Below are 19,157 nucleotides of genomic sequence, written 5' to 3' on the forward strand. Positions count from 1 at the left end.
TAAGCTTCATAAATCTCTTTATGGTTTAAAGTAATCTCCTAGAGCATGGTTTAAGAAATTCAGCTCTACTTTGACTCAATTCGGGTACACACAAGGGAAGGCTGACCACACTTTATTTATTAAACATACCAATGGAAAAAGATGCATTTTGATTGTGTATGTAGATGATATAATTGTTACAGGGGATGATGTTCAAGAAATTGAAGCCCTAAAACAGAAGCTAAAGGCAGAATTTGTGCTAAAAGACTTGGGAACAATGAAGTATTTTTTGGGGATGGAAATTGCAAGGAGTAAATAAGGTATGATAATATCTCAAAGGAAATATACTCTTGATCTTCTAAGAGATACAGGAATGATCGGATGCAAACCAAGATACACTCCTCTAGAAAGAAATTGGAAATATGTGAAAAGAGATAATGATCCTCAGGTGGATAAGGAAAGGTATCAAAGACTAGTTGGAAGACTAATCTATTTGTCTTTAACTGGTCCAGACATAGCTTATTCTGTGAGCATCATAAGTCAATTTATGCATGCTCCAACACAATAACATATGGCAGCTGTATACCACATTTTGAGATACTTGAAAGGAACACCAGGTAAGGGATTATTGTTTCAAAAGAGTAATGAAATGGGGGCTGAAGGATATTCTGATGCAGATTGGGCAGGATCAGTGATGGACGGCCGGTCTACATCAGGTTTTTGCACAAAATTGTGGGGCAACCTAGTCACATGGAGAAGCAAAAAACAATCTGTAGTGGCAAGAAGCAGTGCTGAGACAGAATTCAGGGCCATTGCCCAAGGGATTTGTGAGCTAATTTGGTTAGTAAGATTAATGGAGGATCTACAACTACCTCTAACAAAGCCAACAAAGCTTTACAGTGATAGTAAATCAGCTATATGTATTGTTAACAATCTAGTACAACATAATAGAATGAAGCATGTCAGGATTGACCGAAGTTTCATTCAATGGGAAATTGAAGAAGGAGACATCAAATTGACATATATTCCTACAGCAGAATAGGAAGCGGATGTGCTCACCAAATCCATGACAAGATCAAGCTTTGAGACTCTCATTAACAAGCTAGGAATGAGAGATATCTATTCCTTAGCTTGAGAGGGGGGGGGGGGGTGTTGGAGAGTCCTAAGTGAAATAGGAGTGTTACAAAGAGATAAAGAAGACTGCAAAAGTGCTGGAAAGATAAGCAGAAAGTTTGAAGATTGAAACTCCTAGAAATCAGGAGAAATAATAGGATTAGATTTGATTGTTATCTTTTATTGTTTATTGCTTAAAGTTCTGTTATAGTTTATCTTATTGCTGTATATTATCTCCTAAATATTAGGATTAGATAGCTTAGAACTTGTATAAATAGATGTCTATTCATTGAATCAATTAACAAGTTTGAGTTCTACAAACTTAGTTGAAGTTCTCGGGTGTGTTATACCCTTAGAACAAAATCTGTTCAAGAACAATCTGTTATCATTCAACAACTATCCAATCCTCTAGGTTTTAGCCTATTTATAGGTTTGCTAGGCTTTCAGTTGTTAGAACAATTGAAAGGTACAAACAGGGAAAACAACAAAGTATAGCCAGAAAGAAATACATATAATGCAAAATTACTATTATATCCTTGGGGCGTGACAGGTACTACTAAGAGAAACACAGCACTATGTACAACACTATAATGTTGCATCCTTCTAACAATATCTTTGTAATGTTAAAATTGAGGAAATATTTATTATTTTCATTCATACATGCATATCTCTGCTGTGTTATATCACCATATTTTTCAAAATTTTCTCCTTCTTGGATGCATGTTGTCTCATTTTTATCACTTGTTAATTTATTTGTGCCTTTTAGCTCAATTATGAATAATTTGTAGAGGGAATGAAATTCATGCTAAAGTTTACTTGCTTCCATGAGACAAAAGCCTGTTTATCAGAGATCTAGGACACACGGACACTTCTACAAGCGGTCTTGTGTTGGATTGGACACCCACATTCAAAGGAGCCTTCCAAATTTCTACCGGCCACTCATTCCATCATATCCTATTATTTTTACTGAACATTTGTGTGGACACTTGGGATTTCCCTTGAGATCTCCCATGTCCATCAGTTAACTGGAGCCCCAATAAAGTTTAAAAATAAAAAATTTGAACAATTATGAAATAAAAAAAATGTTGACTTACATTTGCCAATATTTATCCCTTAACCTTCTTAATTTTAAGAATATTAAAATTTCCTAATTTGATGAGGTTTCTTAGATTTGTATTATAACTTTTAAGTCAATACTTTTTTTTTTATCATATAGAATGTGAGTTACTTTATATATACATATAAAATATACAAATTATTAGACATATCCTCTCTGTATCTTGTCATAATTCTCTTGAAAATAGTTATGTTTTTTGGTGTCATTTTGTATGTCTCTACGTCTGAGCTAGTAATTGATCAGTAAAATTCAATAATTAGTTGAAGTATGATGTTAATTGCAGAAAGATGGTTTAGTGATTGGGCAGTAATGCTATTTGTACGTGGAGATGTGATGATTAGGAGAAAGATTAATATTATGTGCCTTCAAGAGACGAGATGGGTAGGGAAAAAAGCAAAAATTTTGTCAGAAAATGGATATAAAATATGGTACACAGGAAATGATCGAGCAAAAAATAGAGTAGGGATCATTATGGATAAAAGCTTAGTAGATGAGGTAGTGGATGTAAAGAGAATAGGGGATAGGATTATTATGATGAAGATTATTCTAGGAAGAATGACTATGAATATCTTTAGTACATATGCACCACAAGCGGGGTTAGGTGAGGAGATAAAAGCAAAATTCTGGGAGGACCTAGAGGGACTCATACAAATGATACCAAGAGAAGAGAAAGTGATTATAGGAGGTGACTTAAATGGTCACGTGGGTAGAGACGGAAACGGCTATAGAGAGGTACATGGAGGGTATGGATTCGGGGAAATTAATAATGAGGGTAAGTCTATTTTAGATTTTGCAATGACATATGAGCTCATCATAACCAATACTAGGTTCAAAAAATGTGACGAACACTTAATCACATATAAAAATGTCACATCAAGCACCCAAATAGATTACTTTCTCATGAGACAAAGAGTACCGGGTATGTTGTAGGGATTGTAAGGTGATACCGGGAGAGTGTTTGACTACTCAACATAGACTTCTAGTACTTGACGTCCAAGTAAGAAATTGGAAGAGAAAAAATCACATAAAACAAAATCCAAGAATCAGGTGGTGGGATTTAAAAGGGGAGAAACAACTAATCTTCAAAGAAAAATTAAGGGGTAGAAGAGAATGGAATGGAGAAGGACAGACAAACCAAATGTGGAGAGAAATGGCTAATGCCCTGAGAAACACAGCAAAGGTAGTGCTTGGAGAGAGAAATGGTAGAGCCCTTAACCTTAAGGAGTCTTGGTGGTGGAATGAAGAAGTGCAATTGAAAATTAAAAATAAGAAAAATTGCTATAAGGCTGTATATCAATGCAACAATGAAGAAAATCAAAAAAATTATAAAGAATCAAAAAAGGCAGCAAAAAAAGCTGTTAGTGAAGCAAGGTCAAAAGCATACGATAATCTATATAAACAACTTGATACAAAAGATGGAGAAAGAGATATATATAAATTAGCTAAAGCAAGAGAAAGAAAAACAAGGGATTTAAATCAAATGAAATGCATAAAAGATGAAAATCAAAATGTATTAGTGAATGAGGGAGGGATTAAGGAGAGATGGAAGGAGTATTTCACAAAATTATTCAATGATGATGGCGACACAAGAGTTAGGTTGGGACATCTTAGTAACTCCGAAGGGAACGTGAGCTATACATTTTATCGACGCATAAGTCCAAATGAAATAAGACAAGCATTAAAAAAGATGAAAAATCATAAGGCGATGGGACTGGATAATATACCAATAGAAGCATGGAAATACATGGGAGAAGAGGGTATCTCTTGGCTAACGAAATTATTTAACGCGATTCTTAAATCAAAAAAGATGCCAGATGAGTGGAGGAAGAATACTTTGGTCCCTATATATAAGAACAAAGGAGATGTTCAAAACTGTGAAAATTACAGAGGAATTAAGTTAATGAGCCATATCATAAAACTCTGGGAGAGAGTAATAGAGCAGAGGCTCAGAAAAGAAACAGAGGTCTCAGAAAATCAGTTTGGTTTCATGCCTGGTAGGTCAACAATAGAAGCTATATATCTACTGAGGCGCCTAATGGAAAGGTATCAAAATCATTAGAAGGACCTACATATGGTGTTTATAGATCTAGAAAAGGCCTATGATAGGGTCCTTAGAGAAGTATTATGGAGGGTTTTAGAGAAGAAAGGAGTCCGAATAGCCTATATACAAGCCCTTAAGGACATGTATCATGGTGCAGAGACAAGGGTCAGAACATGCGGAGGGGATACTGAACCGTTTAAAATTACAATAGGAGTGCATCAAGGTTCTGCACTAAGTCCATACTTATTTGCTTTAGTAATGGATGAACTCACTAAAGATATTCAGACAGAGGTGCCATGGTGTATGCTATTTGCAGATGACATAGTGTTGGTGGATGAAACAAAAGGAGTGAACACTAAGCTTGAGTTATGGAGAAACAATTTAGAATCTAAGGGATTTAAATTAAGCAGAAAGAAAGCAGATTATATGGAATGTAAATTTAGTAAGAATGCAAGAGTGGAGGATGTTATAATAAAATTGGAAGACCAAATATTACAAAGAAAAGACCATTTTCGATATTTGGGATCAGTGATTCAAAAAGATGGAGAAATTCACGAGAATGTCACACATAGAATTAAGGCAGGTTAGCTAAAATGGAGAAATGCATCGGGGGTGTTATGTGATGGTAAAATCCCATTAAAATTGAATGGAAAATTCTATAGGACAGTTATAAGACCAGTTTTATTGTACGGCTCAGAATGTTGGGCAGTCAAATACTAACATGAGTAAAAGACGAGTGTAGCGGAGATGAGGATGTTAAGATGGATGTGCGGCCATACAAGAAAAGATAAAATTAGAAATGAAGTTATTTGTAATAAGATAGAAGTAGTGCCAATAGAGGAGAAGATGAGAGAGACTAGACTAAGATGGTTTTGTCATGTGAGAAGGAGACCAAGAGACGCTCCTGTGAGGAGAGTTGATGAAATGAAACAATTAATCAAAAAAAGAGGTAGAGGCAGACCTAATAAGACTTTGAGGGAGACATTAAAGTTTGATATGAAGTGTATGGATCTCAATGAATTCATGTAGCCGACCCCACATAGTGGGATAAAGGTTGGATATGTTGTTGTTGTTGTTTATTTACAATGAATCAGTGACAATTCTTCCTACAATTATCAACTAATTTTTAAAACTACACTCTCTTAAAATTACTATAAACACTTCTAAAACTAATTTATAGTTTCAAAAATCAGTTGATAATGTTGGGAAGAAGTGTTTATAATTTATTGAGTATACAAAGGAGTGTAGAACTCTGCACAAATAGCATTACTGAGTGGTTGGGTGGTGTGGTTTAATTTTCAAACTCCTAAATGGTCATGTTGGCTTAATTAGGATAGCATTCTGTATCAGGATAAATGTTAGTTCATTCTCAATTTTGGCATTGAAGATGTACAAGGAAATTCCATTTTGTTTTTCATTTGCACATATGGATATATATTGAAGCTTTTACTCATGATTTCAATACTAGTCATGCCTTTATTTCATGGAACAATTTTTATTTTGTTTTTAGATTTGGACTTGTGCAGCGTTTAACCAAACTATCTTATTTTTCTAAGTTCCCAGCAAGAAATAATGAAATTTACATCATGCTGCCAAATAGCTGTCTGCTTATGTTATGTCTTAATCTCTTATGGCTTTATATATTTTATTTTTTTTATGTTATATGGCATCTTTATTTCCTTCCAAACTCCCTCCTTACCTATCTTGAACGGGGAAAAAATCTTAGTATACTCAAACATGCTAAATGCAGTTTTAGAACTGGAATTTTGGAAGTTGTAGAATGATTCATCCTGTCAAAGCTTCTATACCACTTTCTCCTGATACTTCTGATACCTGTTCGAAATGTTCTGAGTATTTGTTGTGTACAAGCTCATTTGAGAGCCAAACTGTTTCTGTATTATTTCATTGATTGACTTCTATTGAGTAGTGACCAGAGTTCGTATCTTTTTTATGTTTATCTGGCTTCTTCTGTTGTTAACATATGCCAAAATGCCTTACTAAGATGATTGTTTTTTATTTTTAAGTTTCTTTCTGCTGCTCCTCTTTTTATTTTTACCTAATTTTTCCTTATATTTTCTTGTTATTTACTCTTCTTAATTTTTCTATTTTGGTCTCAGGCTTGCAGCAAATTGGCCACCAACAATGCAAATAGTTAGACTCATATCTCAGGACCACATGAACAACAAGTACTGTCTACTAAGTGAAAAATTTATTTGTGGGTATCTTGTTCATCTATGATCATATACTTGCTCTGACCTTATTTGCCATTCCTTTTCTTTTCATTTGCCTTTGGATGTTAGGCAATATGTTGGGAAGGCAGATTTTCTAGTTTTCCGTGCACTGAACTCGCATGGATTTCTTGGACAGCTACAAGAAAAAAAGCTTGTAAGTAATCTTAAGGCTAAGCTTATCGTTAATTAAATTTACTCAAGGACCTCTACAAGATGTGAAAAGGAAAGAGAGAAAATAATACTTAATTCCTCAAAGCCCATTTTTCAAACCACCCAGAGAAATTGCAAGGCACCCTAAAGATGGTTGACATCCAAAGATTCTTAACTATGGCCCTTTGAAGAAGAATTTGATACATGCTCTCCTTGATGTTTATATACAAGCAAGATCAGTTAATAACACTGGATTTTTTTAGTATACTCTTACTAGTAATGTTGACCTCCTTTTTTTTTGGGGGGGGGGAGGTGGTCTTCCCATAACGGATACATAGAAATGGGTACAGGAAACCTTAAAAAGTGAAGACCTAGCTCACAAACTGCTCCATGTCATCCCCTTCTCTATTTCAATCAGTCCCACTCCTGTGGTGAACATTCCTTGTCATCTTATGTTTAGTCTGGATCTTATCTGTGGTTAAAAAGAGGGAAAGAATAGAATCCTTTGCAACTGTGTGCATCTTAGCAAGGACTTCCAAGTGACCATATTCCAGAAAGAATAGGATGACTTCACTCTTGACTTCCCAGTTCCCATCATAGAAAGCTACATATTGAATTATACTCTCTTTTCCCATTCCATTTCAATAAGTAAACAATTAGGAGCTGCAAAAGTCCCACCAATCTTAGAATTTTGTAAATTTTTCTTAAGCCAAAATATGCCCCAAAAAATGACTATTCATTCTTGTGGCTAGCCTCCTGATCCATAACTGAAGTAAAATAGAGGAAAACCTTCTTTGAGCTTAAACTTTCCACATCAACAACAATGAAAGAATTTCACTATTCTCCATAAGTCTCTCAAGTGTTATGTGGTATAGACTGTTTGACAATAAAAGACCAAGACATGCAAAATGAGTATAATGAAGATTAGGATGCTACAGTGGATGTGTGGCCATACAAGGAAATAAAAAAAATAAAAAATGAGGCTATACATCATAAGGTCAAAGTAACTTCTATTGAAGATAAAATGCCTGAAACATAATTAAGATGGTTTGGTTGTATGAGAAGACCAATAGATGTTCCTATAAGAAGAGTGGTAGAATGGAAAAAGCTTTTGGCAAAAGATCTAAAATAGGACCAGGATAAAGTTGGTGGGAAACTTTTAGGCATGATATGTGTTATGATGGCCTTACAAAAGATATGACCATGGATAGAGTTGATTGTTGAGCTAAATCCATATAGCCAACCCCACAAGTGGGGTGAAGGCTTGTTATGTTGTTGTATAACGTGGGGATGATTGGAGAATGCTATCACGGCTATGGCTATTTTTTGCATTTAATTTCAGTCTTATTCTTGTTTACTAAATATGCAGTGTTGTATTTCTTTTGTTTGATTGTTGCATTTATATTCTAGCTATCAGATTCTGTTAGGGGTAGAAGGCCACGTGCAAGGCCTTAGGAAAAGAACAAAATAGTTTGTTGTAACCGCTGGAGGGGGGAAGGTCTGTTGCATCCACTCCCACACCAAGCGCTTATATGTATTCCTCCCATTCCACGAGAGAAGCTTTGAAAAGATTGAATACACAAATTATTCTATTCCTCTCTATCTCTCTCTCTCGTCTCACTCAATTCTCTCTACTTCCTTTGTTCTTTCTATCCTTCCTACCCAAATTCTTCCTGTTAGTTCCCCTTGAATTTCATCGAGTCAAGGGAAGCCCATTATCTTTGTCTAGGATAGTAACAATTTAGTATTAGAGCTTGATCCGACCAAGAATTGTAGAAAGTTATGGCGGAAGAAACCCGCATGAAGAACATGGAATCTCAATTGCAACAAGTTAGCTCGTCCATGTCTGAAGTCCAAAGGCGAGTCGACCAGTTGGAACTGAGGAATGGTCGCAACCATGAGGCGATCATGGCGATTGACCATAAGCTGGAAGGTTTGATAGAAGGATTGGAGAGGAGACTGGATGGAATGCCAGTCCAGATGCTAGAAGAGATGGCACAAATGAGAGAGGGGCTTGGGGCGCAACTTCAACAATTCATGTTGATGTTCACTCGCCAAAATTCGGTGAGTATAGCCCCTGAATTCCCTCCTAGAGATAGAATCGAGCCTCTCTTAAGAAACAATAGAACAGTACGTCGGCCAGAGACCCTCGATATAGGAGGAGAACAGGATGAGGAAGGGGAAATGATGCTACACAAGGGTCGTGTGGAGCAGACTCCACGACAACAGCCAGGGTTTCCCATGTCCTGAATGGAGATACCCATCTTTGAAGGGGGGATAATCCGCGCTGGTGGGTGAGGAAGTGTGAAAGAATGTTCGAATGGTATGACATCCCAGAGGGTAGAAGGGTGTCCTTAGCTGCCGCTTACTTTGACGATGTAGTAGATGCGTCGTATCAGGGGCGGACTAGTGTAAGGGACCATCCTACATGGGGAGAGTTTGCTGAGAAATTATGTGAGAGGTTCGGGGAAAGAAGTATGTCCAATATTGTCGAAGAATTCAACAAGCTCAGACAGGTGGGGGAGTTGAAAGCTTACCTAAAAAGATTTGAGGAGCTTAGATCTCTTATGAGCAGTCACGATCATCATCTCTCAGAGGCCTATTTCGTGTCCAGCTTTTTGAGTGGCCTAAGCAAGGATCTAAGGCCTATGGTCAAAATGATTAGACCCCGACCAGTGGAACAAGCAGTAGAGAGTGTTAGACTGCAGGAGATGGTGGTGGAGGCCTTGATGAAGAAACAGAGGCAGCAAAGTAAGGCTATGGTGACAGGGACCTCTCATGAAGGAGGCAAAGGATTTAACCGGGAATGGGCAATTAATAATCCAGGAGCTAAATAGTCGGGAGTACCCCACACAATGGGGAGGTTTAACGAATAGAGAAGATAGCCAGGTATGTGCTTCAGGTGCGCGGGGATAAGTACTTTCCGGGGCACCAATGTAGGAGACAAATTCCAATTTTCCTATTCGAAGGAGATCCGGGAGAAGCAATGGAAGGAGGAGAAGAAACTGAGGATTGTGAAGAGTTGGGGGAGGAAGACAATGGGGAAATATCACTCCACGCATTAAAAGGGGTGACTAACAACAAGATAATCAAAGTTGAAGGGAAGGTGAAGGAAAAGAGTAATAATCTTAATAGATAGTGGAAGCACCCACAACTTCCTTGATGAAAGCACTGCGAGGAGACTGAAAAGCCCCCTCTCGGACACTCTACCCCTTAGTGTGACAGTGGCTAATGGGGGTAGAGTGATTAGCAACTCAACCTGCCCAAGGTTCAATTGGGAGATGCAAGGACACTGAAAAGCCCCCCGCTCGGACACTCCACCCCTTAGTGTGACAGTGGCTAATGGGGGTAGAGTGATTAGCAACTCGGCTTGCCCAAGGTTCAATTGGGAGATGCAAGGAGAAGAGTTTGAAGCTAATCTCAGGTTTCTGCAACTGGGAGGATGTGATGTGGTTCTAGGGGTTGACTAGATGAAGGAAGTTAGCCCCATCAATTTCGACTTGAATGGAGGTATCCTTTGAAAAATGATGACACTCAAAGGAGGAAGAGAAACCGGGGCTTGCAAGATGATGATAGGGAGGAGCCTACAACAAGTCATTCAGAACAAATAGAGTAAGCTGGCTCAATTGTTTTCGATTGTGGCAGTGGAGGAAGGGCAGGAGAAACTGAGGTATGGGGAGCTCACCTTGTCCATCAGCAACAATCAGAGGAAAGTTGGCCAGGTACACTCTAGCCACCTTATTGATGAATTGTTGGTAGAATTTGGGGATTTATTTGCTAAACTAAATACCCTACCTCCCACTCGAAACCTAAACCATTCTATCAACCTCAAACCAGACTCCGAGCCAGTAAACATCAGGGCCTACTAGTATTCGCCTACACAGAAAACAGAGATCGAAAAGATGGTAAAAGAGATGTTAAACCAATCCTTTGTAAGACCTAGCCATAGCCCCTTTGCCTCAACGGTTTTTCTAGTTAAGAAGAATGACAAATCTTGGCATTTTTGTGTAAACTACCGACAATTGAATGCCCTTACTATAAAAGACAAATTTCTCATGCCTTTGATAGAGGATCTAATGGATGAGTTGCATAATGCCACTATTTTTTCCAAGCTAGACCTTAGATCAAGCTATCACCAAATCAAAATGAAAGCTGAAGATGTCCACAAAACTGCCTTAAGAACCCATCATGGGCATTTTGAATTCTTGGTGATGCCCTTTAGACTCACCAATGCACCAGCTACCTTCCAATCTCTCATGAACCAAATATTTGAACCTTATTTGAGAAAATTTGTATTAGTCTTCTTTGATGACATTCTTGTTCTAAGCCTGACCCTTAAGCAACACCTATCCCACCTGAAAACCACCCTAGAAGTCCTCAAATCCAACCGGCTTTTCATCAAAAGGTCTAAGTGTTGCTTTGGCCAAGATCAGATGGAATATTTGGGCCACATAAGATTAGGGGAGGGGGTTAGGATAGACCCAAAGAAGGTAGAAGCCATGGTCAACTGGCCCAAACTCACTAATTTGAATGCTTTAAGGGGATTCCTTGGCCTTACCAGATATTATAGACGGTTTGTTAAGGGTTATGGCATCATCAGCCGCCCCCTGACTTGACCTGTTGAAGAAGGGGAATTTTAAGTGGGGTGAGCAAGGCGAAGCAGCCTTTGAGAAGCTTAAGGAAGCGGTGAGCACAATGCTGGTCTTAGGGTTACCAGACTTCAGTGAACCCTTTATACTAGAGACGGATGCTTGTGGAGTTGGTGTCGGGGCAATTTTAATGCAGAAGGGGAGGCCTCTGGCATTCTTGAGCCAAGCCTTGATTACTAGGCACTTGGGGTTGAGCATCTATGAGAAGGAATTCCTAGCAGTATTAATGGTAGTGGCGAGGTGGCGACATTACTTAGAAGGAGGTAGATTTATCATCAAAACAGATCATGAAAGTCTAAAATTTTTATTACAATAGAAGTTACAAACTCAACTACAAAAGAGGGGTATGGCCAAGCTAATGGGACTCGATTATTCCATACAATACAAGCGAGGCAAGGAAAATATAGCTACTGATGCACTATCAAGGTGTCAAGAGGAAGGCAGTGTAGCAACCATTACTAAAGTAGTCCCTGAATGGTGTTAAGAAGTTGTTGACAGCTATGCCGATGATGCGTAGATTAAGGAGCTACTGGAGAGGCTGGTGATTGAACCTAATGGGGCTGGAAACTACGCTCTAACAAAGGGGATGCTGAGGTTCAAAGGCAGGCTTGTCATAGGGAGCAAGGGAGACCTCAAGCGAAGAATTTTACAGTCATTGCATGACTCACCCGTGGGGGGACACTCTGGTATCCAAAATACCTACCTTAGAGTTAAACAGTTGTTCTATTGGCCCAAGATGAAAGTGGAAGTAAAGAACTTTGTGTTAGCCTGTGATATATGTAAGAGATGTAAACTGGAGAATGTGGCTTACCCTAGTCTCTTGCAACCTCTACTAGTGCCGGACCGAGCTTGGGTTAGTGTAACTATGGATTTTATCGAGGGACTACCTAAATCAGAAGGGAAGGATAGTATTATGATTGTAGTGGATTGGTTCACGAAGTTTACACAATTTATAGGGCTGGCTCACCTTTACATAGCCAAAGAAGTGGCTATGATGTTTATGGACAGTAGTTGTAATACCCGGTATTACATGGTATTGAAAATAAATAATTTTGATTATTTTTTAAAGGATTTCGGGTGGCCCGGGAAGCCCAAGAGTAAATTTCAAGTAATTAATTAATAAAATTACCGAATTGGCGGCTGGGAGTGCCTCGGGACTTGGATGTCCAGGGAAGAAGGCAAGGGATTGGTGAGCGTCTCGAGATGAGGATAATGACGCTGGAAGCGGTCCGATCGGGAATAAATTTCGGAATAAATTCTGTATAAGCCCGAATGGGTGCCAATATCGAATAGTCGGAGGGGACCTCTTGGAAGCTAAGGGGACCCTAGGGGTGGTTCGATTTTCTGAGTAAGCCAACCCTTAAGTGCTTTCGGGTCGAATAAGGGTCCCGTGCAGGTGCAGGGTCAAGATCGGTATTCCCGAGTAGCGGTCGGTTATTAATTTCATATAAATCGAGATTTTGGGTGGCTTAATTATAATTAATTTAAACATTGGAAGGGCCCAAGTGTAATTATAAGAATCTTCAAGAGCAATTATTAATTGTTGAAGTGAAATAATGAGAATTAAGGGGTTAATATGTAAATATATATATATAAGTATTTGTGTGTAATCGCCTGCGTGAGAGAAGCTTCAAGGAAGCTTCCTATGTCTTATCTCTGCCATTTGAAATGGCCGAATAGAGCAGAGTCGAGGGAGAGATTGAGACGCGGAGGAGTTGCGGGAGAGAGAGATCGCGAGAGTGAGCCGCGAGAAAGAGAGAGAGAGAGAGAGAGGCTTCGGCAGCCATGGCCGATGCAGCTGAAGCAGCCGCGGCTTGAAACGAGCAGAGAGCAGAGAGCAGAGAGCAGAGAGTGGGAGATGGAGAAGTCGAGGCAGAGCAATGGGAGAGAGAGGAAGTCGGGCCGAGAGATCGAGAGAGTGAGAGAGATCGAAAGATGGAGAAATGGTCGACCAGAGGCTGCGTGATGCAGCGGCAGCCATGCGAGATCGGCCATGGCAGCTAGCTGCCATGGCCGACAATGAAGCACACCCCCCCCCCCCCCCACAGCGAGGCAGCCGAAGGCGTCGGCCGACGATGAAGCACACCCCCCCCCCCCCCCCCCACAGCGAGGCGGCCGAAGGCGTCGGAGCTGCAGCGGCGGCTTAGTGGTGGCGCGCTCGGAGTTGCAGCGAGCTAAGACGGCCGGCGGGGTCGCGTGAGCAGCGGCGGAGGCATCGATCGGCCATGGCAGCGCAGGGGTGCTCGTGCTGCTTCTTGCCACGGTGGCGGTCGGTTAGTGTAGCACAGCTGGCGATGGCAGCGAGGGATGTAGAGGCGGCCGGTGGTCCAAGCATCGGCGGTGGCGTGAAGCAGCCGCACGAGGAAGAAGGAGTAGCCACGCGCGCCAGAGAAGAAGAAGGCGATGAACAGTGCGCGTGTAGTGGCCGCGCGGGAGAAAAAAAATGAAGAAGAAAGAAAAAAAAAGAAAAAAAAAGAAAATAAAAAAAAGAGATGTGGAAAATCTGGAAAAATAGGAAAAATTCCAGAAAATTTGGGAAAAGTCCTGAAAATTAAATCGAGGCTTGAGGAGCGTGTCGGAAGCTCAAAAATCGAGATTTCAGGTGCAAGCGGCAGCTCAAGAGCCAACACCAGTGTGGGCGTCTGATTGGTTTTCTTCTCCAAATTAATCGAGGTAATTAATTTATTTCTTTCCAAAATAATTTCATTATGTGAGATAATGAATCGTGTCGAATTGGTTGGATTGAACCCTCGGTGGGGTTGATTGGAAATTGTTGATGGATGGTTTTGATGGTGTGTGGGGCGAAGTTGAGGGCATTGGTTTAATGCCGGATGTTGATAGAGTTGGGTTTGTGTGCATTTGTATCTAGGTTCGACCAGGGAGGCGGTGATCCTAGAAGAGCTCGGGGTTCAGGTTGGAGTTCGTGCCGAGGCAGAGAAGAGGCTTCGAGCCAGGTAAGGGATGGCCCCATGTGGAGGTGGCTTTGCAAGTCGGTAAATACGTTTGATAATGTTTTTATGTTGCATTGGCATGTAGTGGTTATATCTTGTGTGATGCAAGCTCTAGTGGACCTGTGGCCATAAGGAGGACTAGTGGTGGGGGCTGATAGGTTGATGCCTCAAACCTTAGTGGGTTGTGAGGATGTGTGAGCCTAGCCTCATTTGCATGCATTGGCATACATAAATATCGTTATATTCATATTTACATGCATTGCACCCTTACTGAGTCTTTATGACTCATGAGGTTTTACCTCATGTGTAGATGATGCAAGTCCGGATACAAGCAGGGATGGCGCCGGGAGGCCGTTGTGGCAACTAGCTGAGTTGCCCAAGTTATGTATTTTTAATATTGCTTGTATGTAGCCAGGGGGCGTGGTGTATGTATACCCTTGTGAGTAAATGTCTGTGTTATTGAGCTTAAATGTATTTAATTGTTGTAATCATCATAGTGTGATAGATGATTGTGAGATTGCTTATTGAATGTGGCATAGTCGGTAAAGCCAAGTATCGGACCGAGTCAGAATTAGCAAGGTATGTTCTCATAAATCCCCAATACTCAGCGAAGTGTCTGTATGCTAGCTTTGTGCCTGGGTCAGCTCTGGCTTGCTATGGGGTGAGCTGAAGAGAGGTGAAGCTCACTTGGGTTTCGGGTCTTGGTCCGCTGGATTTTTCTCATTTGAGTTGGGACCGATTCCTGAGTGGAGCGAAGGGAAGGACGAAGCCTAGTTCCCACCTAGGGCGTTTCTTGTTGAAACATAGTCCAACCCTTCAGTTGTGGTTTGTTGGGTGAGTAATCCGGTCGATTATTTACCGGTGGCGCCCGTAAGTGGGAGCGGGTCGTTACAGTAGTATCGTAGCATGAGGTGTCGAGTACCATCGTATCAGACCAAGATAAGGGGTTCACATGCCATTTTTGGTAGGAATTGATGGGATCTATAGGGATTAAGCTAAACATGTTAACGGCATATCATCCCCAAACAGATGGGCAGACTGAGAGAGTTAACCAAGTGCTGGAAACCTACCTAAGATGCATGTGTATACAGCAGCCCAAATACTGGCATAGGTGGCACGCCTTGGCACAGTGGTGGTACAATACCACCCACCACACATCCCTAAAAATGTTCCCATTTGAGGCGTTGTATGGATGCCTGCCATCGAATGGCATGCAACGGAGATATCAGTGGAATAATACTTACAGCAAAGGAAGGTGGTCTTACAGCAATTGAAGCAAGAGTTGGCATCGGCCCGGAATAGAATGAAACAATATGCTAACAAGAAAAGAAGTGACCGAGAATTAGAAGTGGGGGAAAAGGTGTATCTAAAGCTAAGGTACCCTCACTTGAAGGCCTTCAGTCAAGGGCCAGTAACCAAGTTAAGTCCCCAGTACTTTGGCCCATTCAACATAACAAAAAAAAAAAAAAGGTAAGGTGGCTTATAGGCTCCAACTACTCGAAGGCACTCACATATACCCTGTTTTCCATGTATCCTTGCTAAAGCAATCAACTGGAGTGGAGCCAATTGATACAGTCTTATCGGTGCTGTGTAAGGGGAAGGAAGGTCCTATGGAACCAGAAGCTATTATAGATAGAAGGGTGGTATACAACCAAAGGGTCCCCCTAATCCAAGTGTTGGTGAAATGGGAACATGGGAGTAACAAGGACAACACATGGGAGTATTTACCAGGTCTACTTCAGCATTTTCCAAGAGCTGTGAGCCTTTTTAGCATTTCTACAAGAAATGTTGGGGGAGGGGAGGAATTGTCACAGTTATGGCTATTTTTTGCATTTAATTTCAGTCTTATTCTTGTTTACTTAATATACAGTGCTGTATTTCTTTTATTTGATTGTTGCATTTATATTCTAGCTATCAGATTTTGTTAGGGGTAGAAGGCCACGTGTAAGGCCTTAGGAAAAGGGAAAAATAGTTTGTTGTAACTGCTGGAGGGGGGAAGATCTGTTGCATCCACCCCCACACCAAGCGCCTATATGTATTCATCCCATTCCATAGGAGAAGCTATGAAAAGATTGAATACAAAAATTATTCTATTCCTCTCTCTCTCTCTCTCTCTCATCTCACTCAATTCTCTCTACTTCCTCTGTTCTTTCTATCCTTCCTACCCAAATTCTTCCTGTTAGTTCCCCTCGAATTTCATCGAGTCAAGGGAAGCCCATTGTCTCTGTCTAGGACAGTGACAAATGCTTTTAGCAAAATGCTTGATATAGTCAATGTCATCTAAAAGAGGAGCATTTTTCTTCCACTAGTTACTTGACAATGTGGTCTACAAAGAAACCACAATAGGAGATTGTTGGTTCTCACATTAGGCAGGTGGGACATCTTGCCCTTTCAGAATTTGGAGATAGAGTTGGCTGGTTTCTCTTGAGAGGCTTCAGGACGCAGCAATCTATTTGTTATTGGTGGTTCTCCTGAGTTGAAAGGTTTCTCAAAAAGAGCATTCTCAGCTTTTCCTTATTCACAAAGGTGATACTGCCTTTCCATGGAAGTTGTTTTGATGCTATTCCTATCAGCCTTCCTGAAGTGGTTTTTTCTGCATGGACACCTACTCGTTAATTTGACAGATGACTGATAAAATCAGGACCATGTGCTTAAGCTGTTTTGAGTTGGTGTTTTATGGGCAGGATGACAAAAGTGCACGTCACCTGTTACTTCATTGTCGTTGGCTCATGAGCTTTGAAGTTTGCTTTCTCTGTTTTTGGAATTTGCTTGGCTAGTGTTGTGTTTTTTTTGGGGGTAAGAGCTATTTTCCTCACCCTAAAGGTCCAGTTATGGAAGAGGTGCCACCTGACCCATGTAGGGAGGGGAAATGGCTCCGTAGGTAATTGACCTGCAAAGGTTGCGCCATCCAGAGCAAGTACTGCAGCACATATCCTTTGCATATAGCCTGTCAGCCAAAGAGATGGCACCAGCAGTGTCTGTTAAGGCTTGGGATTGTCGTCGTATCAAGTTTGCAGTGATTTGTGAATATTCTTCCTTTCCTCCCCTGTAGTCAGCTGAGCTTATTACCTGTAAAAGAAAAGAATTCTCACTATATTTTCATTTTTCAATTGATTTGCACTTTTCGGCCATGTTTACTTGGTTGATTTGATTGAGGGATACTCAAAACCTTGATAGTGGTACCTGAAATTCAAAAGATTTTAATTAACAAACCTTGATAGTCATGGTTAATTAGATTTTGAACACCGTTACATTTTAATGCAACCTCAGTAAATTGACACTAATTTGTTTTGGAAATTAAATTGAAGTTGTACTGGGAGAGGAAAGCAGTGTGTTTCAGAAACTCGGTTGAAATGTCCAAAACTGATTACTTAATTTTCACCACAAATAGCAGTTCATATCTGTGAAACTTTTTTTGTGGAACAAAGTTTCACTTTTTATTGTTCTACCATAAAAGATTAGATTCAATAGGACTCTTATAATATTGATTGTTATGGATGTGCAGTGTGCAGTAATCCAATTACCATCACAGACATTGCTGTTATCCGTCTCTGACAAAGCCTGCCGCTTGATTGGAATGCTTTTCCCGGGGGTAAGATGTTATTTCCCGCATCCATTGTCTTCTACGCTGAAATTAACTTCAACCTGGATTACTTAGGAACTCTACATTGGAATTGACTCTTTACTCCCTTCAAATTCAATTCTTCTGTGGGATGATTAGGATATGGTTGTGTTCAAGCCACAGATACCCAGCCAGCAGCAACAGCAGCAGCAGCATCAGCAACTGCAAGCCCAGCAGCAACAGCAGCAGCAGCAGCATCAGCAACTGCAAGCCCAGCAGCATCAGCAGCTACAACAGCAAGCACTTCCCCAGATGCAGCAACAGCAAGGGATCCCGCAAATGCAGCAGCAGCAACAGATTCCGCAGCAGCAGCAACAGCTGCCACAAATGCAGCAGCAGCAGCAAATGGTGGGGGCTGGAATGGGGCAAGCTTATGTTCAGGCTCCGAATCGCTCACAGTTGGTAGGTCAGGGGCAAGTGTCTTCACAAGGCCCCCCCAACATCCCTGGAGGAGGATTTCTGTCTTAACAGCTTTCTGTAGAAAAACTCCATCCGTGTGTAGGATTTTTTTTTCTTTTTCGTTTTGCTGGATAAAAAAGAAAGCCTGAGTGACTAGGGACACTTGGTACTGGCTTTTGAGTTAACCTGTCACTTTAGTTCAATATTGACAACTGTTGTTTAACTCATATTCTTGAGAATGCTGAAAAATTTGCAAAGTTCTTGATTTCGAGATTTTGAAAGTGGGTTTACTTATTTATAGAAGAGTTTGGAGGTTTGTGATAAACATCTCCAGTATTTCAAGATCGACTAAAATTTGGATTAATATAGATAAGCCTTATCATTTACGAGATTTGTGGAGGGATTTTTAAAGTTGTCTTGTGCACATTTTTTATTTTGGGAATATCTGGATTTCTTTGGTTGTCTTTGGAGATCTTTTTCATGGGAGTTTGTCAATACTTTCTTGGGGACCCTTCTTCCGTTGGGAGTCTAATGGATGGGTTTTCAGGAGACTCTTCTCCTAAAAGGGTCTCGTAGGCCTGTGGCTCTTTCTTTTGTTTTGACCTTTATGTTTATCCTTTGTTTCGTGATTGGGTTAATGTATATCTATTGTGTGGATTTTGTTACCCCAAGTTTTTTTTCCTTTAGGTCTCTCTTGGGCTTTTCTCAAGATTTCCCTCTAGGTCTCCCATTGGATCTATTTTAATAGGCTTTGCTTCACATACATATCAATTGCTTTCCATCCTTTTGTTTGGATTTTCAAGAGAGAATAGTAGCTTTTGTTGTTGGCTTTTTGCTGGACGACGAGTTCTTGGTCCTTTAACCCATTGGATTGATATACACACAAGTGACCCTTACATGTCTTT

General features: G+C 40.5%; 1 protein-coding gene across 5 annotated transcripts in view; it reads left to right on the forward strand.

The window, feature by feature from the left end:
• LOC127806138 (mediator of RNA polymerase II transcription subunit 25) overlaps nucleotides 1-18,546 on the forward strand; it is a 91,930-nt gene extending 73,384 nt beyond the window's left edge. For 2 of the 5 annotated variants that reach the window (XM_052343209.1, XM_052343213.1), the window contains 4 exons: nucleotides 6,368-6,436; nucleotides 6,551-6,635; nucleotides 17,737-17,823; nucleotides 17,953-18,546. In XM_052343209.1, the coding sequence (XP_052199169.1) occupies nucleotides 6,368-6,436; nucleotides 6,551-6,635; nucleotides 17,737-17,823; nucleotides 17,953-18,321 (610 nt within the window). In that variant the 3' untranslated portion in view covers nucleotides 18,322-18,546. Of the gene's footprint in view, nucleotides 1-6,367; nucleotides 6,466-6,550; nucleotides 6,636-17,736; nucleotides 17,824-17,952 lie in introns of all 5 variants that reach the window. The other 3 variants (XM_052343210.1, XM_052343212.1, XM_052343211.1) reach the window with 3 other exon arrangements.
• Nucleotides 18,547-19,157: the final 611 nt, after the last annotated feature.

This window comes from Diospyros lotus, chromosome 7 (genome assembly GCF_014633365.1).
Source record: "Diospyros lotus cultivar Yz01 chromosome 7, ASM1463336v1, whole genome shotgun sequence".
Lineage (NCBI taxonomy): Eukaryota > Viridiplantae > Streptophyta > Magnoliopsida > Ericales > Ebenaceae > Diospyros > Diospyros lotus.